A 27,910-nucleotide genomic window follows, 5' to 3' on the forward strand; every position below is an offset into this window, starting at 1 on the left:
AATATGTATAGATTTAATCAGATCATCTTATTAAATATCCGGGGTAGGATGAATGCATTTGTGTTTTAATGTACAAATGTATAAAAGTCATGTATAAAATAGCCATAATAAAAAAGCTATATAAATTTGCTCTTAGTTTTATAGGCTATCCTGACTGAAGTTTACTCCTCAAAGAACTTAAAGAGGGTTGACTTCTATGGAAGCCTGTAGCTTTCAGCAACAGCTTATTATCTCTTGGCACCATCTAGTTAACAAAGGCTCTTCCCAGTTTGTGCTATCAAAATCCTTTGCAAACAACTTAAAGTAAATAAATGAAAGTGTCTTTCAACAATTTAAGTAGCTTAAAAAATACACCAGTGATTAAAATGAAGGTTGGTTTGTTTTTTATTTTCAGTACTTTGACAAAATACCCCCATAAAATTCAAAACGTCTACCATTACAAAAATAGGTCTCTACGAGTGATATTTTCTGTCTGTGCTGCCAGTAGCAAATATATTAGGAGAGAATCATGTAACTTCAGTAGTCTTGCAATAAAAATCACAGGACACTTCAAGCTACACATTCATCAGTGATAATATGCGAGTTTCATCCCTTTGATAAATACAAGTCTTTCATAAGTTAATCATTTAAATTAGCATTCCACAAATATACATGTAATTTAGTGATTGTTGTGCATGAACACACAATGCTTTATATACATAAATTCCAGTTTGCTGAGATGTGTTGGCAAGGGAATCTTATACAATCATCGTAGAGCTGTGTTCATGTTGGTCCCATTAAATATACACAATACAAAAGCACAAAAGATGCATCATTTACAAAAGGCAAATATTTAAAGTCGCTACAACTGATGATGCGTCCAAGGGATTATCTTCTCATGCCAGCATGGAACTGGGTGTATGAAGTTGACCCTGAGGAAAAAAAAGAGAAAAGCCCAATAATGTTATAACCGGAATCCAAAGTTCAAAGCAAAGAACCTCCCCTTGCCCCCTTCCGCCAGTCACTCATAGGGTCACTTAGGTAACAGAACAAGTGAAAACACTTGGTGAAACCTGAGAGGACCAGATGCTGTTACTTTAAATGAAAATGGAAGAGCCTTACAAGGTTGCAAAGCTTTCTACAAATATGTCCTTGCAACCACCTTAGGAAGCAAGAGTGATTTACCTAGTGTTAAAGATGAGGAAACTGAGGCACAAACACCTATCACCTAACCTCTCAAGCGATGCTTTAGGACCAAGCTTCTCAAACTGTGGGTCCCAACTCCACAAAGTGTCGTATAACTTAATGTGGAGGTTGCAAAACTGATTTATCAGAAAATGTTTGGTTTGTGTATCTTTTAAAGACTGGACTTATATAGACTTTCTTGCGTGAAAAGGGATCATGAATGGAAAAAGCTGAAGAAGCCCCAATGTAGTGACCCTGACACACCACTGAGGTCACAGGGCCACCTTCCTGCCCCTCCCTGACAGGAGGATGCTGAGGGAGGCCCCTTGTGGTGCACACAAAGAGGGCTGGGGATAAATAGGAATGACATGACCTGCCTCTGCTGTGGCCACTGATGGGCCAGAGGGGAGGCAAAGGGGCAGAGGGCGGGGCACCTCTGGGCTTAAAACTGCCAGGGCGTGTCCAGCTGGCCCCTGGGGCTGTGGTGGCCCTTTAAACAGAACAGGAAAGACTGGGGGGAGAGATGGAATAGAGATAGATCTAGGAGGCAGACTGTAATTTCTCCCTCTGTGGGACTCTCTACTTTATCTAGAAGGGAGAAGGACCAAGTTTTCACGGGTCGGACCCCCTCCCCCCCAAGAAGGATGACTTGCTGAAGTCCATCGTTAGCTGAAGGCCAAGGCGGGCACTCTATGGGCAGGGCACCTTTTTTCAGTGGGATGAGGCACACACAGCTGCAACTCTTTAGTTTACTAAGGGGGAGAGAGGTGGGTGTGGCTGTGCAGGAAAGAAGCCCCACCTTGCAGACCACTGTCCTGCACTGAGCTAGATGTACACTTCTATTCAAGCCCTGGGTGCGTGTTAGTATTTTATAAGTGAAATTCAGGCTCTGCAGAACACTGTAGATGTGATGGGTTGGTATCCTTCCTGGATTGGTGTCCTGTGGCCAAGAAGGCACTCAGCTGAACTCTTTTAAGTTACAGCAGCACACAGCAGAAGATGGGGACTCATATCCCACCTCAGCCATGATTGGCCCTGGACCAGCCACCCAACCGTCCTATGCCTCCATTTCCTCGTCTCTGAGGGAGAGGGCTGGACTCAAGGACCTCAGGACTCTCTTCTGGAGCTAAACTTGGGATACTCCCTACTAGACTTTGCTGGATTTTGATGGACACGGCTTGCTGCCAGCATAGTTGGCCGAGTATACCTGACTGGACATTTCCAAGTCTCCTCTGCAGAGCTTCTAATCGACTGATATAATCCGTCAGTGCTCGGTCGGGATCATAATTCTGAAGCTGAGAACATGCAAGGGATCCAGGATTCAGGTCGGCTGTGGAGCCTTGGTACCTGTGGGACACGATTCAAAACAAAAGCTCAGATATACAAACAGTAATATGGAAGACAGTAAAAAATATTCTGGCGGGTAATCAATTACCCAGAGGCCAGCGATGGGTCCTGCCACCTCTCCCCATCTCATCCTAACAGAAACGAGGCACTCAGCACGCTTTCATTTTAAAAAGCTGATTTTTAAAAATGTAAACATTTTAAGTCCATGCTTCCCTGTGTTTTCCTGAGTGTTGCAGACCATAAGCTTTTGATGAGTAAAAGCAACTATCATTTGAGCCTCAAGTCTACAAACAACACTGCACTTGCTGGGCACGGAGGAAGCAATACATGAGCACCTGCTGGCTCAATGATTTTTTGGGAAGTAAAAGCTCCAGAGGCAAAACCACAGCAATAAGTCTTCTGAGTTTCATGTGCCATGTTCTTCAGACAAATCACTGCTTCTGAAGCTGGCAGACGGGGTAGCTAAGGGGCTTTTAAAAACTTCACAAATTACCACGAAACTGAATTTGCCTTTCAGCATAGAGAAGGAAACAAGTGGGGAGAAATATAGGGAGCTATGGATTTTAAAGAAAATGGTATATATGTTCTTGTCTGAAAAGCACTATTTTTGCCAAATCCTGATGTCAGAACGGGACAAATGAACCTAGTGATTGAGGCAGCTTTATGTCATCGTCTTACCTGTGTTGGAAGTGTAAAGGAGACCGAGGGCAGTCCAAGTCGGACCTTGACCGGTAAGAGGAATGTCTTTGTTCTCCACACAACTCTAGTCCACCAGGAGAAGAATACAATGGATCGCTCTTTTCTGTGCCTAAAGTGACCCAAAACGTACCTCGAATAAAAAAGAAAAAACATCATTTTAAAAAAATTCTCTCATTCTACTTATTACTGAAAAATCTCTCCTATTTTCAATTACGAATGGAGGGCAGCAATGGTCAGAAGCATCTGACCTTCAAATGCGTTAACATTTACCTGGGATCCTCCCAACTGAGAACTTGTCAGAGACCAGAGGGTTGCAACTTTGGGAGCCTAATGGATCCACCCGCTTGTTATGCAGGGAACGGCATTTCCCTGGAGGAGCAGAGTAGATGGAGGCTGTGCACAGAACCAGGCTTACATCCCTGGGCTCCTGACTCCCAGGCCTCAGTTTTTTCACCTCGCCCATGGCTTCCCAGCACTTCGATGCTGGAGACTGTAATCATTGCCTATACTAAGGGAGGCAGTAAGCTGTCCCTGTAAAGTCTTCTGCCTTTTCACTCCTCCTTATTCAGCATTTCAAGATCCTGGGTTACAAGGCCTCCTCCTCCTGGGTGTAAGGACTGAGGTGGAGGTCATCACAATGCCTAAGCAAGAATATGGCCTGGTGCCAACAAGCAACTCTTACACAAAAGCGTACAACCCAGGGACGCTGCCAAGAGGCGCCAGCAGGCGAAGGAGTGGGCACCACCTGTTTCTGCCCTGAGACCTCCTGGGTGAGGGCCATCCCCATTTCTGGACACTGGGCTAGTGCCTTTCTGTGACTGCTTGTATCCTGGTTGCATCCTTTGAGGGAAGTTTCAAAACTCTGCTGACTTTTTTTTTTTTTTTTTTTGTCTTACAAAATAGAGTAATGTGAAAGAACCCCAAGGAAGCTTGCTTTGTTTTTACCTGGACTCTGTCCAAAGCCATCTCTATTAATATTAGTGGAACAAGAGCCTGTTACCCGATGCCATCTGCGAACTAGGAACTTCATTCTAAAAAAGTTAGAAAAAAGTTAAATATAAAATGTCATTATAAAGTCAAAAAGTGGAGAAAAGAGCTTCAAAGTAAACTTGTTACACAGAAACATAAAACCATATACAACATAAGTTTCATATAATCATACAGGAATATCGCCTTTACTTTATTTGCATATTGTTCCCTGGCTTAAGGAAGTCTTCACAAAGGGACAAAAGAAGGGCCCCATCATTGGCCCCTGTCCTCCCCACTAGCATCTTGACCTCCCACTACTTGCCGCCCCTTCTCCCTGAGTGGAAAAAAGGTGGAAAATAGGTAAGAATGAACAAGGAACTCAGGGAAAGAGAAGAAAAACAGGAAATAGGAGCAGAGGTTGGAGGAAATGCAAAGGAAAAAGAAGCACCAAAAGAAACAAAGCAAGAAAATAAAAATCATAGAAAAAAATCGACACAAAGAAGGAATCCAAAGGGCAAAGAAAAGGGGAGGTGACCCATCCCCACAGGCCTCCTTTAGGAACCCAGGACAGTAACTGGGCATGAAGAAGCTGAAGCTGAGGGGGGGTGGCGAAGGCGCTGCTCATTTACCTTTCAGGGTAACTATTCTCACTCTTATTTCTGTAGCAGTGAGTCATTCCCCAAGCTGCACATTAACCTGCCTGAGGGCCATGACCTGCCCCTGCTCTGAGTCTAGAAATGAATGAGTCAGGACACACACACAGACAAATAAGAGGCATAAAATACTACAATTGAAGCAATTTGTGTTTGTTATTGGAAAAAACAGGCTCAAGAGTTAGTTACCAGGGCTGGCTCTGGGCCTGCTTTGGGCACCGGTGCAGGGGCAAATCACTTTGATCTCTAGATTTCATTTTCATCAACTAAAAAACGAAAGGGCCAGGCTAAGGAAAGATCCTGTCTCCCTTATTAGGCTATCAAGCCGGAGCAAACAGAAAACAGTCATTTTAAAGAAAAAGCTCCCATCTTATACAGAGCAGGACGCTGAGGCTGCCAAAGGTTCAGCTGGGCCTGGGTCACAGTCACCTCAATCTCCTTCTGATGTTCTTCCTATTACAGCTCTGCATAAAGGGGAAATGACAAAGCTTTGAAGCGGTCTGGGCACAGCAATAAGCAAGTTTAAAGGGAGTAAAGCTCCTGCAAGGGGGGAAGCCAACTGGTCCACAAACAGGGAGAGAGGAAGGAGAGGCTGCAGGGTTACTCACAAGGAGTCCTGCCCAACATGGGAGGCTCTTAGCTAAGAACAGGTGAAATTCCAGGGGCTCCAGGGCTTTAGCCTTTCAGTCCCAAGTCCCAAGTGTCCGTTCCTTGCCTGGGCTGATGGGGAGCTAGGGTTAGCGATGGGGACTGCTGGGGCTGGCAGCTCTCTGCACAGGTGGCTTTTACACGGAGCTCTTCAGAAAAGCATCGGGGACAGAGAGGGGGTCTTGAGGTCCGGAAGCCTGGCTTCAAGCCCTGCCTCTGAGACATCTCTCTTGGGGCGGGCAGGTCAGATTTCAGAGAAGGGGCTGATGTGCCCCAGGACAGGGAGATGCCCACGCCATCTCAGGCTTAGTAACAGTATGAGCGTGACAGGAAGGGACAGGAGGAGAATATGGGATGGAGATCACATGGAGCGCTGGGGAGCTATGGCTGGATTACTGGAGGCTCTGAAAACTAAGGTCAGGATCGACTGGCAAAAAAACAAAAATAAAAAGTCTGGTTCATAATGTTATTTAACAAGGAGACTATTTCTGGAAAAAAAGGCAAAATACAGTGGATTGGGAAAAACCACAAAAACCCAAGGGAGGCAACAACTAGACAAAGGCAGAAAACTTAGAAAGAATTACATGACCTCAATATTAGGGGGTGGCGAATGTTACAACGATGAGTGAATATGGATAGCAAAGACAAAGAGAGACTACTAAATCCCCCAAATATCAAAGAGTTGATGCAGTTTTTTTTTTTCTTTTGAGGTACTTTACCTTGAAATTGCAATCGACACTCTAACAGCAGACCGAAACCTGGTAAAGCCTTTGGACTGGTTTGTGATGACCGCCAGGTCCGTACAGGATGGCTGCCCACCCATTCGTGCAATCAGGGCCAGAGTAGCATCTTCACATTCTTGGAATCCACCTAGCAGTAGCAGCAGGTAGTTCTTCTGGTAGATGAGAGCTTTCCGGAAACTTTCTGCTCTCAAATATTTACCATAAATTCTCTAAATTTAAAGAAGGAAGGGGGAGGAAGCATTAATAAATCATGAAAAGTGTTCTTGTAAATTGTAGTTAACTCCCCAGTCAACTAGAGAAAGTGGTTTACAATCTAATGGTGGGGAGAAAGAGCTGATCTTTTTTTTTTTTTTTAATTAATTTTTATAATTATAACATTTTCTTTGACAGTACATATGCATAGGTAATTTTTTTTTTTTTTTTTTTTTTTAAAACAACATCATCCCTTGTACTCCCTTCTGTTCCGAGTTTTTCCCCTCCTTCCCTCCACCCCCTCCCCCAGATGGCAGGCATTCCCATACATATTAAATATCTTATAGTATATCCTAGGTACAATATCTATGTGCAGAACCAAATTTTGTTGTTGTTGTTGTTGCAAAGGAAGGATTGTATTCACAAGGTAAAAATAATCTGGTAAGGGAAACAAAACAAAACAACAACAAAAAAAATGCTAACAGTTTACACTCATTTCCCAGTGTTCCTTTTCTGGGTGTAGCTGAGTCTGTCCATCATTGATCAATTGGAATTGGATTAGCTCTTCTCTATGTTGAAGAAATCCACTTCCATCAGCATACATCCTCGTACAGTATCATTGTTGAAGTGTATAATGTTCTCCTGGTTCTGCTCGTTTCACTCAGCATCAGTTGATGTAAGTGAGAGCTGATCTTGAAAGCGTGTCTAAGTGTGACCACTACCCTTTCCCTAAGTCTGAGTTAACTGAGCTGTAAAACGGAGAGTACTATCTTAAGAGGAGGTTGTCATAAGAATCAAATGAGACAGTGTAAATATTCGATGACAAATTTGAGGAGACAATCACTTTTACTGTGCAAGCTCCTCAGAAGAGGTTCCTTTCCCTCACAAGAGAAAGGCTGGACTTTGCAAGTGAAGGAGGAGAACATGGGATGGAGATCACACAATACTAAAAGGGAAGCTAAGTGGATGAGGGCCCTGAAGACCAAGATTAGGAGTGTACACTTTATTTGTTGGCAAGAATGGAATCACTGTAGGTTTTTGAGTAGGTGAGGGCCGTGATTAGAGCGATGTGCTGGCAACAGTATGAAGAGTAGACTGGAGAGGATGTAGAATAAGGAAGACGATGTACAGAGAGAAGTAAAAAAGGGCCAATGGATCGTCCTGGCTTAAGAAATAGAAAGTGGATGGGGCTTTGGTAAAAGAGACAGAGAAGGAAAATAATTTAACAGCTGATTAGATTTCAGAGAATACAATTTGGATTCTGGGATCACTGCTCGAAATACAGAAATGATGGGTTGTTGAATAGCTGTGTTGAGTAACTTAAAAAGGATTAGTAAAAATATATCTGCCGAGAATCATGCAAATCTAATCAAAAGGGCTTTAAACTGAAAAGGAGAGGGGGAATGAGAAAATCATTCGGATACTTGTACTAAGCTAGACCAAAAAGAACCACAGGGAAGGAAGAAGAGCAGATAAGAAGCCGGTGATTCACAGGAAATAAAATCTAAGAAACAAGCCAGTAATAAAATCTATGGCTTCAGATGTCTATCAGTAATTTACAAATTACTAGAAACCAGAAAGATGAACTAGAAATCCTGATGCAAAGATGCAAATTTGATTTCAAAGCTATTATTGAAATGTGGATGCATGACTAGTCTAAGACTCTGAATAACATCTACCTTACTAAAAAAGAATATAAAGATAGAAGAGAAGATGAGGGATGGAATAAAAAGATATATATATATATATATATATATTTTGTGTGTGTGTGTGTGTGTGTGTGTGTGTGTGTGTGTGTGTGTGAGGAAATCCAGGCACTAGGAATGGGGGAAGCATATGGAAACAAAAACCGAAGTGATATTGTCATGGGACTATGCCATAGACTACCTGGACAGAAAGAAACACAGATGAGGAATCTGAAAAGGGATCTCCTGCCTGGTCCAGAGGCAGATGAAGTAACAAGAGACTTCAATTATTTGGATATCTGCTAAAATTCTCCATCAAAAACAGAAAAGCTACTCATTTCTTTACTTACTGTAATGACAAATTCAACCTTCAAAAGGTAAAGGAATAAAGACAAGTTCCATTCTGGCCCTGATTCTCAACAGGAAGAAGTGATTCTTATTGTAAAAACCATGAGAACCTTGGGGGAGAAGGGAGAATTCTGTCTTAAAATTTGTGGCAAAGGAGAGGAAAAAAAAAACAGACATTTCAGAATCTGTTGGAATAGATTTCAAAGGGTTCTGAGTAAGGACAGGTAGGTTGACATTAGCCTAATATATTATCAGTCACAGGTAGGATGAGAAACTTCCAAGAATGAAATTCTTAAGATGAAGAGAATTCTGAAAAGGAAGAAAAAGGAAAGTTCCTAAAGAGATTATTAAGTGTTTTGCTAAGAATTTATTCACCAAAATACATTTTTAAAAAGGCAGAAACAGAAAATGGAAGCAAAGGTATTCAACGGAGAACAAAACAAATCATTTGTCAAGGACCATGCCTAGATGAAGGGGCAGGTCAATTTTCTGAGACCCTCCACAGCTGTGAATCATAACATCTGAAGGAGTTGCAAAACAGCCTTTGCTGACGCAGATGTTTCTTGTGAAATGGAAATGAAATAAATTGGAGGCAGAGGGAAGAGGAGAGAGGTCGGAGTACGCAACTGCCTCTCAGTGGAGAGGTCGGAGAACTGCAATGGCCTCTCAGTCTCACTGTATCATCCTTATCTGCTCACATGAAGAGATCCATTCTACAGATCTGATAGATCTCCAGCAGTCATTGGTAGGTGGCTCCCATATCACAATTATTACCTACAGTGTCAGAATTGTTAAAACTTATAGGAAAAACTTTGATTTTTTTTTTTAAGCTATAATGAAAGAAAAGAGGACATTCAAAGAATGGATAGGACAACTACTTGGAGAAGAATGATGATAATGGATAAAGAATAGAAGGTAGAACTGTTCAACTCATACTGTGCATTTGTTTTTGCTGCCAAGAATAATAGTCTTTGGATTGGATGGGAAAAGAACAAAAATAGCTGCTTGTAAGCGAAAACCCAAGTAAACTGAGGATTACAGTAAAGGAACAAATACTAATAAGAGAAGCCCTTCAACTTCTTGAAGAGTTCAAATCTCTAGTCCTGAAACAAACTAGAACACAGTGTACTAAAGTACCTGATGGGTGTGATTCCTGAGCTATTGCTGTGGATGTACAAAAGAATGGAGTCACAGGAGAGGTATGTTTATATCTATCTGTCTGGTACCTAGCACAAGGCCTGATATATGGAAAACCCTTAACAAATGCTCACTGGTTCAGTGAATGACTAGAAGAAAGCAAATGAACCAATTTTCACAAAGGGGAAAAGAATAAGATCTGTAAACTACTGACCAGTTAAGGTTGAGAGTAATTCTTGGCAAAAATTCTAGAACAGATTATTGAAAGGATATTTAGTGGACATATAGAAAAAAGGAATCTGTGATCACAAAAAAATTTAGCCTGGCTCCATCCAGATCAGGGAGTGCTCCACTAAGCTAACTTCCTTTTTTTGGACATGGTTCCTAGATTGGAAAGCTGATGGAACACTGTATCTAGATTTTTAGCAAAGCACTGAACAAAGTCTTTCACATTATTCTTAGAGAAGAGATAAAGAGATAAAAAGATAAAAGTTAGTCCAGTTAGGCAGACTGAAAACTAGCTGAAAAGACCAGATAGGTCCTCAAAGTATTTATTAACAGGTTTGACATTAACTTGGAATGTCCCTAGTATAAAATTTTGGGGATTTATGTTTGCTCCTATTCTTGATGACATTTTTATCAATGACTAGGATTGTCATTGATAAATGACACACTTATCAAATTTGCAGATGGCCAAAAAAGGAAGGCTAGCTAACATTAGATCATACAGTCCTCTCCCCTGGACAGAATCCAAAAATATCTCACCAAGCTAAAATGTTGGGCTAGTCATAATATAATTAAATTTAACAGAGACAAATGTAAAATCCTATATGAGAGTTTAAAAAACTGCATTTAGTACAAGATGGAGAAGATATGGCTAGAAAGATTGTTGTTTTGAAGAACACATTGGGAGTTCTAGCTGCCTCAAAGTCTAGTCAGAGTCAGCCTTGTGATTCATCTGCCAAAAAAGCGAATATAATTTTAGGCTACATACAGAAAGCCATAATATTCCCAAGACAAGGGAGAAAATAGTGCCACTGGTCTCTGCCCTGGCCACACCAAATCCAGAGTACTATGTTCCCTTCTGCTACATTTTGGTATGGACTCTAATCAATTGGAAAGTGTCCAGAGCAGGAAGACCAGAATGGTGAAGAGACTTTGAGACCACCTTATATGAAATTAATTAAAGGAGCTAAGAATATTTAGCCTGAAAAAGAGAAGATTTAGGGTAAACATAATAGGTGTTTTTACATATCTGAAGAACTGTCACAGAAAAGGGATTGGATTTGTTCTGCTTGGTCACAGAGGTTGGTATTAGAAACAATGCATAGAAGTTAATAAAAATAGTTAGAATTGATTTAAGGGACAATTTCCTAAAAATCAGAACAATATAAAAGTGGAATGGACTCCCTTGGGAAGTAGTTGGTCTCCCCTCATTAAAGATGTTAAAAAAAATACTGATCAGAATAATTCTCAGATATAAAGGTTTTTTAGAGGATTCTTATTCGGTGGTGAATTATGCCAGATGCTTTTTAAGATTCTGTGAGAATAGGAAGAGAATGATAATAGTGCAGTGTCACAGAAACCCAAGGAAGGCACCAGAAAGGGTGCCCAGCAGTGTAATTTCAGTAAAACACACGCTTTTATGCTCTCTTGAGATGACAAAAAGCCCTTTTCGTCCACTAAACCTCATAAAGGTGGCCATCATGGTAAAACAGATAAGGATTTAATGATAAAGTTGTTATTGATCTTGGAGGAGATAAAGAAATACAAACAGTATGTACAGACTTCCCTTTGTAGACTTCTGATCACTAAAGAGTTTGATAGAGGAGGATATCTTGAGAGTCAAAGGAAGGCTTTTTTATTTGTTTTGAAAACTGGGGAGACTCGAACATGTCTGTATATTGAGAGGAAGGACTGAGTAGACAAGGAGCAAATGGAGATTCAGAAGAGAGAATTATGTTAAAGCAAAGTCACAAAGGAGAAAAAAGGAATAGGATCAAGGGCACCGAACATTAAAAACCCAAAACACAGTGACTTACCTTTAAAGTGGCATTTTCTGAACTGGGGTTTAAGTCTTGTGACAAAGCTTCATTCCTTAGCTCAGCTTTCAGTCTGCATACCTCAGCTTCAGCCCGTCTCAAAGACTTCTGGAGAGCCAACTTTTCTCTGTTCCAGATTTCTTTCTCAGAAGCTATGACTGCTTCAATGTTAGTACCATGGTGGAATGAATGTCGAGAAGACTGCAGGAAGAGAACAAATTTTGTTAACTGACTTTTGCTCCTTTTCTTCATATTTTAATTTTCCATAAATGATTTTTGTGATAAATCTCCTAAGGCTTCCATAAAAATTGCTGTTGAATATTTAAGTTATTCACAATGAACAATATACTTGAGATATTTTTCAAAGTGATTTCTTTATTACCTTTATGTATTCCCCTCTTATCTGTCATTTTAAATATGGGAATGAATAAACATATTTGTATGTCTCCTATGTACCAAGCAAAGTGCTAAGGTACTTTTTTTTTTCCCCAAATATTATCTCATTTGATCTTCACAGACTATGTGAGCTGGGTCCATCATTCTTCAGGGTAACCGTTTGTAGACCATTCAAATTTCTTTAATAATATCCAAACTACGAGGCCTTTATGATGCTGCCAGCTCTGGTATATATAACACATTTTATATAGTTACAAAAACATGAATTCCTTAGCATATATCTCCGAGACAGAGATTGCATGGCCAAAGAGTGTGATCAGTTTTGTGGCTCCTATGGTATGTTGATGATGACCCTTAAGACAAATCACACTAATCGGTGTGGCTGGGCATCGATCAGTGTGGCAGTCTGTTCATGTCCCAGGAAAAATAGAATTTTATTATTTTTACTTATTTCTGAAAGAGACCTTAATGATCATCTTACAAACACCTCATCTAATGGAGGACACTGGGTCCAAAGCAGTCTAGTAGCTTGCTAGGGTGCTCTGTTGTGCTGCTGTGCAACTCGCTCAGGTGAATCTGACTCTGTGTGACCCCTGGACTTTAGTCTGTGGCGTTTCCAAGCAGACACTGCAGTGGTTTGCCATTTCCTTCATCAGTATATTTCTATTTTACAGATGAGAACTGAGGCAACAGTGTCCAAGATCAGAATTAACTCAGATCTTCCTGGCTCCAAGCCTGGTGCTCTACTCGAGCCTCTGCCTGCAAATCCAGGGCTCTTTTCCCTCTATTATAGGAAGGTATCCCAGAGATGTGTCAATTTCTTGACACATTTTTTTTTCTTTGCTTAACAGTAAGATTTTTCAAATGCTTGTTTACAACTTATTTCCTCTTTGGCAAAACATCCATTTGTATCCTTGCCATGTAACTCTTGTACATTTTTATTCTTCATAAAAGTCATACTTCAATAATTGCATCATTATTGTATAATTTTAGTTAATCATTGCATGTTTTTGTTAGTTATTTTTATGTAATCAAATCATATCCACATGCTTTTGTGATCTCAACAATTTGGATATTCCCTCTACTGATTCAGACCACAGCCCACCATAAACGTCCATACTTTTACACATCTTTCGTGAGTTTGCCACTGTGAATTTAACATGGTGAGCTGGAGGCTTTCCTCGCCCTTTCTTGACATTGTGAGGCTACACAGAGAACACCCGCATCTTCCACCTCTTACTCTTCATTCTCATCACAGGACCCAATTATCATCTTTCTTGATCATAAATTTTCCTAATGAGAGCCTTTAAGTCAACTTGTCTCGCAGCCACCATGCATCTTTCCCTTGCCCTGTTATACTCATTTTTAATTCTTCAGAGACCACAGTATTCCATGACTCACAGTTATACTATGACACTAGTAGTATATTAATATTAGAAGACAAGCTTTGGTTTCCAGGAGGAGTTTGGAATTATTAATGAAGCTTTGTAATTTGCTGAAGGCATTCCATGATACTTGATTACTTCTGTGTAATTCTAGCCTTACTTGATATTCATTTGTATTGTCTATCTAGGACACTAACCAGATAATCCACTGATCTATTCATCCAACTCTCTACTGATCTCCATCTACATGTAAAAGATAGGTAAGATAGGGAACTCTCTAAGCTGTCCACTTAATTGTATGTAATAATATGGGCTATAGACAATTTTCATCGACTTTATCTTTCCAATGTGGAAAATTAGGCCAAACTCTTGAGTGATTGTGGACCTCTTGCAGGGAACTCTATCATGTTCTGCTTCTGGATGCAGTCAGCACACAGTCATCTGCAAAGAGGAGTAACTGAAAGACTTCACCATCCTATGGAATCCCTCTTCAAATCTATTATGAAATTCTGCTTTTAATTTTTGACTTTTCCCTCCAAACTTCTAATATCTTCTCTTGCCATCAAATACCTTCTCAGTTGGAGCGGTATTGTTTCTTGCATGAGGTACTTTGTTCTACAGGTACTTTGTTCAATTCAGCTGCTGTTTCCATCTTTGATCTTTTTAGTCTTATTTCCTTGACAAGCATTTTTAGGATTAGAATGCTGGAGGGCAAGTGAGATGTCTCTATCTTGATACAGAAAGCAGTTTGTTATAAGAATCTTTGCAGATCTATAAAATTATCCATGTATATATTTTATAAATAAAAAGTTATTAAAAAAAACATTTTATATATATGCCAAATTATCCCTAGTTCCTGAATAAATATTCTTGTCAATAAAATCATGACACTTTTGATTAAAAAAAAAAAATCAAAAAAAATCTTTGCAGATCTTTCCCACTTTTCTTCTGTTAATGTCCTCCATATTCTTTTTTTTTTTTTTTTTTTTTTTTTTTTTAAATCCTGAAAAATGCTTTTAATTATTTTGCTTAGTTGGATCTCTTGCCAAGCTTTATTTAAACTGGTTCTATTCTTCATTGTTTATATACACCTCATAATCATGTGAATGACTACAAATCTCGGGAGATTTTCTATTATGTTCTAGATAGGTGCTCCTTAAAGGACAAAAGGCTTCTAATATTGGTTAGGTTGACTTTTCAATTTTTGTCTTAGTTTATACAGTAATATTTTAATCAATTATTTTATTTTCCTTTTTTTTTTTTTTTTTTTTTTCCCAATGAACAATTTTTTTTTTCAATAGAATGTATGAGATAGTTTGTTTAGGAGTTTCATTTTTTTCTTATGTGTGATAAAAGTTTCTGTCCACAGTGTGTGTGTGTGTGTGTATGTGTGTAAGTATACCAAGGATAGAAAGCTGACCTAAGGTCCTTTGAGTTAGAGGCCTGCCCCCTGTATAGCCTATAGAGAAATCAAGTTAAAGAGCATTTATTTAAGTGCTTACTATAGCAAAGCAGAATGATAAATATTGGGAATACAAAGACAAGCAGAAAGAAAAATAATTATTGTTTTCAAGGAATGTGCATTTTAATGAGGAAAAACAGTCCATAAATGGAAGCTGAAAAGAGGGGTCAAGGTACCCTTTGCAGAGGAATGGTTAGAGAAAGCACAGTGGAGGGAAGTCTGCACGGCAGGTAGCCAAAGCCCTGGTTAATTGATCTGGGCCCCTTCCTTAAAAATGGGGGTTCTGGGAGGAACCCAACGGGTATCTTTTTCGCATATAAATTATAGAGATAATACCAATTTGAAGAAATTTTTCCATGGAAACTCCCTACACTGAAGAAATCTGTGTAAATCTGGAAAGAAAAATTTACCAGTATGATATAGGAAGAGAAAGGTTAAGTCTCTTAACATACTATTAGGAAACATAACTCAGAATGTTAACAAAAGACTTACGTAGTCTCCACAAGGTCCTGTCTGTCGAAACCACCTGATCTCCTCTTCCAGCTTCATAACCACATTTCTCAAATCATTTTTTTCCTCAGTCAACTGGCTGATATGTCCTGTCAACTCGGCATTCTGTCTGAGTAATCTTTCAGTCAATGAGCTACAGGAAATGCCTGATGATACTAGTGTAGGCTAGAAAGGGGAAAAAAAAGTGACCTGAAATCAGATCAAAAAAATTTTAAAATAGCTACAAAAATACACAATGTTTGATCATGGCCTTGGGAAGAGTTTATACTGCCACCAGATATTCGAATTACTATTATATTTTGTGAGAAAGAAGAAATTGTGCAATGTAAATACATATTTTTATATGTGTGTGTGTGTGTGTGTGTGTGTGTGTGTGTGTATGTATGTATATATTTATATATAGGGATAACATGAATTGCTTTCAATTATCCATGATAATGAAGAGAGATGATATAAATAAAAAGAATTTAGAACATTGTAAACTTTAAACATTAGTTTCTTTCATCCTTATCCTCAAACTAAACTTCTGAAATAATTCAATAACAAATGACAAAAAAGATGGCTTTTCAGTTTCACTTCCATTCTCTTCACATACTTATTATTAACTCATTAAGAAATCCCACAAAGAATTAAGAAGCAGAGATTCAAGGAGTTATGCATAAAGAATATTCTCTGCCCTATGTGAATGGCCAAAGAACAGTTGTTTCATCTAGTAAAAGAAAAGGGGAGGCTACATAAAGACAATTGAAACTAGTCGTCTCTCCTGAAAATCTTTGCTATTGTTTGTTAAAAGTAACAATGAGAGATAATATATTTAAAATACATTAAAAGATAAAAGTTTTCAGGGACAGATTACTCTGCTATTTTCAAAAGATTCCTAAAATTTCTTGACAAAAGTCCACATGGCTTTGTAAAAGGCTAAAAAAATTCTCACCTCCCCTTCCTGGGATAATCCAGCAAACTTTTGTAATTGTAAAAGAATGTGATCAATATTTTTCTGCACCCAAATAAAATTTTCATCATCTGCTGCTTCAAACTGTAACCTGTTGTAATGAAAAAAAGTCTCATAGTTTAATTCTATTAATTTGGGGTGTTAACCTCTGTAAATATGACAACCAAAACTAAAACTTTTTTTCATATAATACTCCCTTCTCACACTTTCCCTCTTAGCTAAAGCTTTACATGATTTATTTATAGTTGTACTACATTATTTTTTAACCTTAAAAGCCTAAATACGTATCAGATATTATTAAAGGAGAATTTGTAAAATATTCTTTTTTGGATGAGTAAAAAAATATGTCTATTCAGATGTGATAATGTAAAAAATAGTGAATTTCCTATAAGTTGGACGTTAATAAGCAACATTATCTGACTTTATCTGGTTTACAAATCCCTTCTTGTAAAGTTAAGATTTATGAAACCTGCTAGAGGCTTTGTGAGCCAGTTGCTGTAGTTTTGATGATATGAGCTTCAGTTTCTGTCTAATTGTCTCTAGTTCATGAATATCCTCAGTTGTTCCATCCCCATTCATCTCAATAAGTGGGGGATAACTGGATTCTTTTTTCTCAGTGCCTTCAATTTTCTGCTGGAGAACCCAATTTCTTGTTCGATCACTGGATGAGTCCCAAGTAGTTGGCTGATGAAAAGACCAAGAAGATAATAATTAATTTACTGTACATCACTTAAGTTTTCTTCTTAAATAAATACAAAAGCAATTCCCTGCTACTTTAAATTCTTAATTAAAGCTTTACTTAAATAGCTTGACCTCAGTGGCTTCACTATGTTCAGATGTTATGTCATCTAATCAAACAAATTTCATGACTACAGAACTGCATAAAACATTCCATTTAAAATATTATAATAAAAACCTATATACCTCACTGAAATTCTGATATGATACTCTTCCAGTTTCAATTTTTTCTTCTTTTTCTCTTTTTTGTTTCTGAAGCTCCAGTAAAATTTCTTGAGATTTCTTCCTTTCAAGTTCTAATTTATAAATATATTGCCTTTTCTCTTCCAGTTGCCAATGGAGATCTTCTATTTTTGACTGTAGCTCATGTATCTTTTTCAGTCCCTCGGTGTTGGCCTGTTGTTCTGTGAGCAAAGTCTTCCTATGGATTTGTCTATCTTTTTCCACCTGCTGTCTCATTTGCAAAGAGTCCAGCTTATATTTTTCAATTGCACTGACCAGTTCTACTATGCGGTTGTGCTTTTCATACAGTTGTTTTTGTAGCTCTCTGAGTACTTCTTCCTCTGATGTGGACATCTTATCCTGCTCATGGTCATCACGAGCCTGAAGCTGGGCATGTAATTCTCTTTCCCTTTCAAGGGTCTCTTGCATTTCCAGGACTCGAACTTTCTCTGATTCAAGTAGTCCTTGAAGCTCTGACTTTTGACTTCTCTCTTCTGCTATCTGGGCATCATACAGACTGCCTTGGGATACTATTTTCTGTTGCAAATCACTCAGGAGTTGTTTTTGTTGTTCCAAAAGTTGGTTTAATTGAGCATTCCTTTGTTTCTGACCTTCCAGTGAATATTTTAGGTCCTTGTGAGTAATAAAATGAAGGAACATGATATTATTATTATTAACTAATTTCTGATACTAGTAACTTTTTTTTTTTTTTTTTTAAGGATACTGTGATCATCAGTGTTAAGCCTGACAGTGTAATCAAAAGGAAAAATGATTCACCCCATGGAACTAATAAAATCATTTTTCAAAGTCAAAGAATATATGTTTAAAAAATTGGCGAGACAGAATTCTTTTGAGAACATTATTTTTATCCTTCTTACGAGGAAGAAATATGAAGTGAAAATTAATATATATCTTTCCCCCCTAAGAATGGAATAGAAAAGCACTTAGACTTTTACCACATGCCAAACCCTATGCTAAGGATGTGCTGGGAATAAAAACTGAATAAGAACAGAAAAGCTCTCCAGGAGCTTATATTCAGATTGGGAGAGATAACACATAAAGAAGTTCAGCTGCATCTTTAGGCACAGTGCCAGAGCTGATGTTTCAGGGTCCTTTGGAAGATGGTCCCATGGCAGTGCCTTTGAATCTATATTTCCATAAGAAGGCTGATTATTTCCAACTAGATGTATCAATGTCAGATTCCATTCAGCCATCTGAAGCATATCATCCATTATTGACTTGATTCAAGAAAGATTATATATCTTATCAGATGTAAAACTAACATGTTTTACTTTTTTTTTTTTTGATAGTATATAGTTTTGATAAAATATTATGTCAATATACTGGATGTTGCTCAACCTGTTATATCTCACAAATATAGTCTTGGATGATATGTTCTAAAAAAAGGAAATTCCAAACTTATTTAAAAAAAAAAAAAAAAAAAGCTTCTTAAACAAAACCAAGAAAACATTATATACAATATCTGCAACAATGTGAAAGATCACATGCACAAAAAATCAGAAATAAATGTTGCAAAATTATAAATAAAAATATAGTTTAAAAGACAAGATATAAGAAAAGACTTCCATTCCACTATTGTGCAGAGGTGGGACATCCTCAAGTGCTGAACCCTGCAGTTTTTTCCAAAGCATTAATAATTATACTGATTTTTCCTCTTTTTTTTTTTTTTTTTTTTTTTTTTCCCTTCTTTGAAAATAGTATTTGTTATGTAAGATGGTTCTCAAGGAGAAAGTGAGTTGCTGAGGGAATCCACTAATGTAAGTGATGGATTTAATGTAAAAAAACCCAGATAAACCATCCCAAACTACATCAATTAAAATTTTTTTAATTTTTAAAATTTTACTTTTTTTTTTTTTTTAAATACCTTTGGGGCAGCCATTTGGTGCAATGGATAGAACACTAGCCCTGAAGCCAATAGGACCCGAGTAAAAATTTGACCTCAAACACTTATACTTCCTAGCTGTGTGACTCTAGGTAAGTCACTTAACCCCATTTGCCTCAGCAGAAAACCAAAAACAACAACTCAAACCTCTTCTGTTGTTCTGGGTCATTTAAAGAAAAAAGGTGATCATACCTCAAGTTCTTCTCTTTCTCTTTCTTCACTACGTTCCAACTTGGCTTTTTCCTTCTCCAAAGCCCACTGAAGCTCTCGTGTTTTTTTCTGTTCATTGGCTAACATGTCATTTAACAGATGTACTTTATCTGTTTTTTCTTTGACTTCCATCCTAAAATAAAGACAGAAATGATCTTTTGAAAACAGTATTTCATCAAGGCATCATACCAAGAAACATTCTCCACTGAAAAGCTGCAGCTGGATTGGGGCTTACTGTAAAAGCTGAAATATGCCCCATTTAATAACCTAATCATATTTATTCATTAATTTAAAATTAAATGCTTAATTCAATAATCTAATCATATAAAGAGATTCTTGAGTACACATAACTTGTGGCTTATCTTAAGCATATCCATATTATTTCCCTGTATCTTCTTTGGGTTAGCCCAATCAAAGTGAACTCCCTCTTCTCTGCAGAATGGCAATCTGCATCTGCAATCTAAGAGCCAATTCCTGCAAGAGGCCTTCTATGATCTGCTAGATTGGTAGATTCTCTTCCTTCTTAGGGTCTACTTTGCACACATATTGAATTATATGAGGACACATATTTTCTCCTGATGGAATATGAACTCTTTTAAGGGCAGAGACTATTTTATATGCATTCCCAGCACCTAGAACAGTGCCTAGTGCATAAAGACACCTAATAAATGATTATTAAGTTTGAAGATAACCTATTCCAGGAGCAACAGTAGTAGTTAACTAGTATTAAATATTAATAATTACTATTAATAAATATTAATAAAGCTATCCTTTATTAAAGCAGACAATACAATATTTAATGAAAATTTACACATTTCTTTAATTAAAAGCGCAACTTCCTACAGTTGTAAATAATAGTTTTCCCCTGAGTATGGTAAATAACCATTATATAGCTATCTCTTTTTGTACCATTTTTCAAAATAATAAATGAGGTTTTTTTTTAGGGATCCAAACTTTAGTGAAATTAACAAAAATGTTTATTCTTTATGTAAAATGTTACCTTTAAAAACGTATACATAAGAACTAATCCCCAATCCTGCTAATTAATTCATCCCATAATTATGACCTTAACTTAATATAAAGATCAAAATTAAATAGCTTTCCTAATATTATATTAATGTAGGAACCTGGGGCTAAAAAAAATCCTGGATTAGGAAAACCTGTAAGAACTACATTAGGTAGATCTGATGCTGAGTGAAATGAGCAGGACCAGGAGATCATTATATACTTCAACAACAATATTGTATGATGATCATTTCTGGTAGACATGGTCATCTTCAACAATGAGATGAACCAAATCAGTTCCAATAGAGCAGTAATGAACTGAACCAGCTACACCCAGCGAAACAACTCTAGGAGATGACTATGAACCACTACATAGAATTCCCAATCCCTCTAATTTTGTCCGCCTGCATTTCAGATTTCCTTCACAGGCTAATGGTACACTATCTCAAAGTCTGATTCTTTTTGTACAGAAAAACAACTGTATGGGCATGTATACATATATTGTATTTATTTATACTTTAACATATTTAACATGTATTGATCAACCTGCATCTGGGGGGGAGGGGGAAGAAGGGGAAAAATTAGAACAAAAGGTTTGGCAGTTGTCAATGTTGTGGAGTTGCCCATGCATATGTCTGGTAAATAAAAACTATTAAAAAACAGAACAAACAAAAAAAAACTACATTAGGTAGCTTACAGAAGCCTAGGGAAGTTCTATTTCAGTATGTAATCTTTTCTTTTCTTTCTTTTTTTTTTTCATTGCTACTTTTCTCAGGACATGATATCCATCAACTCTAAAGCTCTGCACTCTAAGTCTTCACAAATGCAATTACAGAAAAAGTCAAGATTCAGGAAGGCCTCAAAATTGTTTCATGTTATTTCCAAATTAAGTTCTAAGACACCACACAAAATTTGGTCTGTACAGCATTAGACTTCCCTATTGATTAATGAGGTAATTCTGGTGCATGTCGATGTAAGTGAAAAGGATTAGAACACAAAGTCCCCCCCAAACAGGAAGCTGACATGAGGTATACCGCCTGGCGCACCTGAATGCCTCCAATTCCTTCAGATGCTTGTGTTGGGCTTTGAGTGTTGTTTCGAGCTCCAGCTTTGCTTGTGTCCGTTCATCCTGGAGCTCGACGGCCCTCACTCTCTCAGAATTGAGCTGATCCTGCAGTTCAGCGGCTTTCTCCTTCAGTGAGCTCAGCTCTACCTGCATCTCCAGGATCTGAGCCTGCTTCTGCTGCATGTTGTGTTCCAACAGTTCTAAAAAAAGAACACATGCATATCTGTGATACAACTGCTTATTTTTAAGAATAATCATGTCATAGCATTATTTGATTTATAGATCTGGTCTTTTTATTTTTTTAGCTTTATACTTTTATTTATAATTTAAATTCTGTACCATTTCCAATACTTTATTAGACAGATGTAAAAGGATAATGATCTGGGATTATTGGGCGAAATCTATCACTAAACATTGAGCAAGTTCCCCATTCTATATTGAAACATCATAAAAATTACATAGTTATAGAACAAATTTATAAAAATATTCCTAGAATTAATACAAATTAATTTAATATAATATTTCAAATATGTATCATCCTTTAATGTTTCAAATAATATGAACAATAGAATATTTTTTCTAGTCACCTACAAATTTTATTAGCTCATGCTAACAATCCTCACCCTTATACTCCATAAATAGTCATCTATACAAAGTACTTGCATGAGTTATCCATTTAACTAACGCTACAATTTTCAGTTTTAGTCGACTATTTCTTTCTTTTCTGTGCAGCCATTTTGTAGACAGTTTCTGTGAACTTTACTATAATTCTGTAGAAGTTAAGTCCAAATCTGCGCTTTTGTTCACGATACTTTCTTTAAAAACAAAAAACAAAACACACACAAAAATTTGTAGCATAACATTAAAACTGAAAAGAAAATGAATTTTTAAATCCCTACCTAATTTTAAGTGTAATACTTTAGTAAAAATGGTGTTAGGAAACAGAAGCAACACTAGCTTTATAGGCTGGTAATGCTATATTAAACTCATATGTGTTTGTCTACATTTTGGGGAGCAAAATTTGACTTGTGATACACATGTACATCTAAGTATGATGGATTTTAATGAACATTAATGAAAACTCAAAAATAAAACCAGCAATAATTATTTGCAACATTCAGTTAAACTTAGGTTTAGATCAAAGGTACTTGGTAAAATAAACCATGAATTTGGCTGTATTACTAAAGTCACTTTTATGTCCATTCTTAGTGTCAGATGTGGCTCAATATCCTATGAATATAAATTCTGTGTTAGTCATATAGATTCTGTTATCATACTGGATAAAACTGAGGTGCATGACAAATTATTTTCAACTGGGTCAGATTTCACTTGTTTCAAGAATTGCTACTGAAACATTGAATCCCATTTTTATGATGCCATCAAACACTGTGTCATTAGGAAGGGCAATTTGGTAATGTTACACCTGATAATCTTTACATGTATTTTTCTGTAGAGGAGAAGACATTGATTTTACCTGAAGTATATGGAACTCAATAAATGTAGAGCCTACTATATTTAAATAATATTGCGCTTACTGATCTACTGAAATAGATTATACTGTAAAATCATCTTCTGTTATTTTTTTTCCGAGTATAGAATCTAAATGAATCTATCTGTATTATCTTTGTTACTTAAATTACATTTTTAGTGATTCTAAAAAGAATGAAATATCTGAAATTCTGTACAATGATAGCACACACTCTCTAATCACACTGGGTAAAACTGGCACAACTGACTATGTACTAATATGATTAAGATTAGATGTCACCTCTTGGTGAAATCTTTGTTTAAAGAACCAGCTGTTCAAATTCCAGAATCCTTCTTCCACGTGGCATCAAATAGCATAAGGAGAAGGCAATTTGTGTATTTATTATCTCACAATGGATAAGATACAAACAGAGAAAGGTATTGACTTTATTCAGTAAGCTTAGTATCATTTTCAGTGAAATATTCACTGGTAATTTTTTTATAAGCAAAAATGCAATATTTTAATACTAATAGATATTACTTTGATCTTCATTTTGTCTTTTTAAAAAATATTTTATTTTCCTTATAAGTAAAACAATTTTAAACATTTCTTTTTAAAACTTTAAGTTCCAGACTTTCTCCCTTCAAAAAAAAAAAAAAAAAAAAAAAAAGAAAGAAAAAAGAAAAAGAAAGCACCTCCTATTCCATTGAGAAGGCACATTTGAAGTTATGCAAAATATTTCTATAAAATTTATATTGCAAAAAAAAATTGATCTTCATTTTGTATAGCTTTATGAGAATAACAGTAAAGTTTGAGTAATAAAAAGTTTTCATTAACTAAGTAATCACAATGTAGTACATTTAAATAACATTACTATGTTTCTGATCTAATCAAATATATTGTACTGTTAAATCATCTTCAATTCACTTTTTTCCCTCTAGAAATGAAAAGTATAGAGTCTACCTGAATACTTATGTTACTTAAATTACATTTTAGTTGGGGGCAGCTAGGTGGCGCAGTGGAGAGAGCACCAACCCTGAATTCAGGAGGACCCAAGTTCAAATCTGGTCTCAGACACTTAACACTTCCTGGCTGTGTGACCCTGGGCAAGTCACTTAACCCCAGCCTCAGGGGGGAAAAATTTTTTTTTAGTGGATTTCAAAAGAATTGAAATTCTGTACAATAATAGTAGCATACACTCTCTAACCACACTGGATAAGATTTGCACAACTGACTATGTATAGGGTGGCATAATTAAGATTAGATGTCACCCTTGGGTGAAATCTTTGTTTAAAGTAACAGCTATTTAAATCCCAGAATCCTTTCATGTGGCCATTAAGTAGCATATGGAAAAGGCAAATGTAATCACACACACACAAAAGTAAAATTAGGACTATCAGTATATCTTCACATGCATATAGATACTACAACATACCTTGGTTTTGAGAATCACTCTCTTGTTCTCTCTTCATGGTCATTTTTTTACTATTCATTTGAGCCTGTAATGTTTGGATCTCAGTCAGCAAGCTTCTCCTATCTGCACTCTGAATGTACTCCATGGCGGCTCGGTATTCAATGCCCTATTTAAAAGCGATATCAAAATCCATAGGCAAAATCAAACAGTGAATTGCATGAGGGAAGGGACTTCATGCTATTTTCCCAGTGTTTTTCTTCTATTACTTAGCAGTATTTTCTATAATGTGTATGCTTCATGTTAATTTAAATGCTGAATTGAAAAAAACCACAAAACTAATAAAGAAGCTTGTCATTCAGCAAGACAGCATAAAGAACTAACAGAACTAACAAATAACACTAAAAAATTTGGGATTCTGGATTTATGGTGTATCTCCTTTTTGTATATGAGTGTTTCTTAATAATCTTATGGAAATCAATGTCTTTTGAAGCTTTCTTTCAGTACCTGTTCTTGTAATCTTTGCTCCAACTGGTTCAGCAATCCAAGGGCATCTCGAGTACCCAGAGCTGTCAGATCAGTCTTACACATGGCTAGCAGAATGTTGCGTTCCTTTAGTAAGACTTGCTGAAGGGCATGCAGAAATTCACCTCGCCAATCTGGAGGATTCTCAGGGGACTGAGAACTCTCATAAAGCTAAAGGAATGTAAAATAATGTCACTTTCCAAATGGTTCTAAAAATAATGTACATACTCATAATTTTGAAATGACAAATATTTAAAGTAGGAGTTGTAAAAATTGCATTACTTAAGTATCAAATTTGCAGCATCTTTTACCAACACAAAGAACAAATCTTAGTTGAGAAAACAGGGTTCATTACAAAAATTTTTAAATTCTGAAAATTTAGACGATTGCATCATACTTTTTGGAGTACCTCAGTTTCCCTTTGCACCTGCATTTTTGTAATTAAATCCTTAAGAGATGAGATTGTGCTGAGGTAAGTTTTTCTTTCTTCCAGCCAAAATTCTGAAGCCTGCTGAGCAAAACTGGCATCTCCTTCACTATAGAGGGGTTCAGTGAGAGAGAGTACTTGTATGCCCTCATTATGGACTGCTCTCAGCAACCCCTGTAAAACAAGCCCAAAAACAAACTGATGAGACTGTCTTCCTGTATTGGATGATTGAATAATAAAAGTTATATTGGTCAAACTAGAGAAAAAGGCAGTGGTATCTGCATTTCTCTCTACAGATAGATTGGGAAAATCAAGCAGGGGGTTGCACATCTTCGTTGTGGGGCTGAATGGCAGTCACCAAGGTCTCTAAAAAGGACAATGGAGCACATAGAAGGTCCCAGAAGCTAGATGGCTGTCTTTTCAACAGCATGCCCCTGCCTAGGCAACTGCTCACTGGCTAAAAGTAGATAAGATATTGTTTTTAGGTCTGTAAAAACGATCCTTACTGCTGCTTTAACAGTTACCAAATAGGGAGTTTGAGATTTTTCTCCACCTAAGTTTAAATTTCTTTACTTATAAAAGATGGGAATGAAATAAAATGCTTTATAAGCTCTCTCTCACTTCTTATATATGTACTACTTGTATTCCTAGATATCACTATCTTTCATGAAAGGATTTAATCTGATAGAAAGATATCAATTAATTAATACCTTTATTTTTGGCTACTTTCCTTTGGGTCAGCCTGCCATGGCACTGTGCTTCATGGTGTCTTTCTCCTTCCTCCATGCCCAGGTGGCATCTCCCCTAACTCCACTATGCTTTTCAACCCTTCTCCTTATAGCTAACTAACTCTTTTTAGGGTGCTAAGTCCCTTTCAGGATTGAGCCCGCCAGATAAGGGCATGCTCCAACCTCATGGAATAGTCCTTTTCTCCTGGGTAATGGTGAGTTCCACCGAGGAACTTGTCTCTCATATGCCCTCCCCCTCTATTTCATTTACACATCATTATCTATTGTATCCCTCCTTCATTTTGTCTGTAACCTCTTCCCTAAATAAATATACCTTTTGAAAAAAAAAATACCTTTAATTTCTTTGGAAATGAATCTGTTGAACTTTCACCTTCTTCTCCTGGCCCATCTGATGCTGTATCAAGTCCCTGGTTTTGTGTAAGACAGACACCTTGACTCCAGTCTGATCCAGAATCTAAAGTAAATAAAAACAATTATCTAATACAAATAAAATAATTTTAAATTTAGTCTAAATCATAAAAATGAAAGGAATTATTCACATATTAGACAAAAAGACTTAGAATTTTGTTGTTGTTGCATTTTCTATAATTTCTATTATGACTTACCACTTGAACACATTTCTTTACTTTGATATGAGTCAGAGTGTGTTGATCCAGGGACTGAAACTCCCTATATTGGACAGAACAAATACATTTGAAAGTAGAGGTATTATCATCTTGCCCAATAAATAATAAAAATAACAGGTATATGTGTGTATGTATATATGTCAATCTCTCTCTCTCTCAATATGGTTATATGGCTTATAAAGTGCTTTACAATTTCTCATATGACTCCCACAATTACTCTGTCAAGCAGGTTCTATATTATCAGCATCTGACAGATGGTAAATGACTTGACTGGGGTTCCATTGCTAAGTAGGGTCTGAGGCAGGATGAGAATTGAGTTCTTCCTGCCTTCTAGTCCAGCCCTCTGCCACCCAGGTCTACAGTGAATGCTTTGGGTTCTTCTCTGATGAGATCAGGAATCCCTTTCTGTCCCTTTTTGTGATTAAACTAAGTGTGGGTTACTTTTCAGCTTCTTATCCATTTCAATTTCTTCTTTAAATAACCATTACAGAAGTAACCTGGGTACTGATATCATCACATTTCTGTGCAGGAGTTTGCCGTTAAACTCCGACCTGACCCTGAGCACAGCGAGGGCTAAGCCAGCATTTAAAAGACCCCTACCTTGGCTCGCAGGCACTGGATCACCGCTTTGAGGGTGTTACATTCCTCGGTCAATAGCTGGACAGCCACAAACTGCTCCCTCTTCAAGTTCTCTGACTCTGTGATGTGCCGGGCTTCCATATCCAAGATCTCAGCAGCATGTAGCTCCTGCATTTGGTCAATCTTTTCAGTGAACTGTCTGATTATTTCAGTGATGTCTTCTGATGAACAAGTGCTCTGTAAATCATTTTGGATTCCTGCATTTTTAACAAGAACTTGCAGGGTCTGATTGCCACTACTGACCTGGAAGACTTGGTCTGTTTGGGACGAGGAGTTTTTACCAATAAAGGGAGGATCTCTTTCAGCAAAAAACTGTCCAAAGTCACGTGAGGACTTTTTGCTTTCTAATATTGTGACTTCACTTTCTTTTTTCGAATAATATTCAAGTCTTTTTTCGGCTTCCATGAGCTGGTGCTTAATTTGGCTTAGTTCTTCCTGAAATGCTCCACTAGTGTCTCTTATCTGAAAAACAGGAAGGATGGAGTCAGGGAACTTCTTTATAAGGCTTTTTTTTTTTTTTTTTAAGCAACAAATACTAGATAGTTGGAAACATTTTCATAATGAAGAATTTTATCTTAATAAATCATGA

General features: G+C 37.1%; 1 protein-coding gene across 5 annotated transcripts in view; it reads right to left on the reverse strand.

Annotated features, from left to right (window-relative positions):
• Window positions 1-366: 366 nt before the first annotated feature.
• Window positions 367-27,910, reverse strand: part of AKAP9 (A-kinase anchoring protein 9) — a 169,911-nt gene continuing 142,367 nt past the window's right edge. For 3 of the 5 annotated variants that reach the window (XM_074272247.1, XM_074272248.1, XM_074272244.1), the window contains 18 exons: window positions 27,283-27,783; window positions 26,662-26,725; window positions 26,389-26,510; window positions 25,290-25,481; window positions 24,863-25,051; window positions 24,380-24,524; window positions 21,457-21,676; window positions 19,388-19,538; window positions 17,257-17,925; window positions 16,802-17,016; window positions 16,315-16,423; window positions 15,363-15,545; window positions 11,628-11,828; window positions 6,200-6,432; window positions 4,156-4,241; window positions 3,190-3,340; window positions 2,372-2,511; window positions 367-911 (listed from right to left, as the gene is read on the reverse strand). In XM_074272247.1, coding sequence (XP_074128348.1) covers window positions 868-911; window positions 2,372-2,511; window positions 3,190-3,340; window positions 4,156-4,241; window positions 6,200-6,432; window positions 11,628-11,828; window positions 15,363-15,545; window positions 16,315-16,423; window positions 16,802-17,016; window positions 17,257-17,925; window positions 19,388-19,538; window positions 21,457-21,676; window positions 24,380-24,524; window positions 24,863-25,051; window positions 25,290-25,481; window positions 26,389-26,510; window positions 26,662-26,725; window positions 27,283-27,783 — 3,615 coding nt within the window. In that variant the 3' untranslated portion in view covers window positions 367-867. Of the gene's footprint in view, window positions 912-2,371; window positions 2,512-3,189; window positions 3,341-4,155; window positions 4,242-4,808; window positions 4,911-6,199; window positions 6,433-11,627; window positions 11,829-15,362; window positions 15,546-16,314; window positions 16,424-16,801; window positions 17,017-17,256; window positions 17,926-19,387; window positions 19,539-21,456; window positions 21,677-24,379; window positions 24,525-24,862; window positions 25,052-25,289; window positions 25,482-26,388; window positions 26,511-26,661; window positions 26,726-27,282; window positions 27,784-27,910 lie in introns of those variants that run through there. The other 2 variants (XM_074272246.1, XR_012482927.1) reach the window with 2 other exon arrangements.

Source organism: Sminthopsis crassicaudata, chromosome 5 (assembly GCF_048593235.1).
Source record: "Sminthopsis crassicaudata isolate SCR6 chromosome 5, ASM4859323v1, whole genome shotgun sequence".
In the NCBI taxonomy this organism is placed as follows: domain Eukaryota; kingdom Metazoa; phylum Chordata; class Mammalia; order Dasyuromorphia; family Dasyuridae; genus Sminthopsis; species Sminthopsis crassicaudata.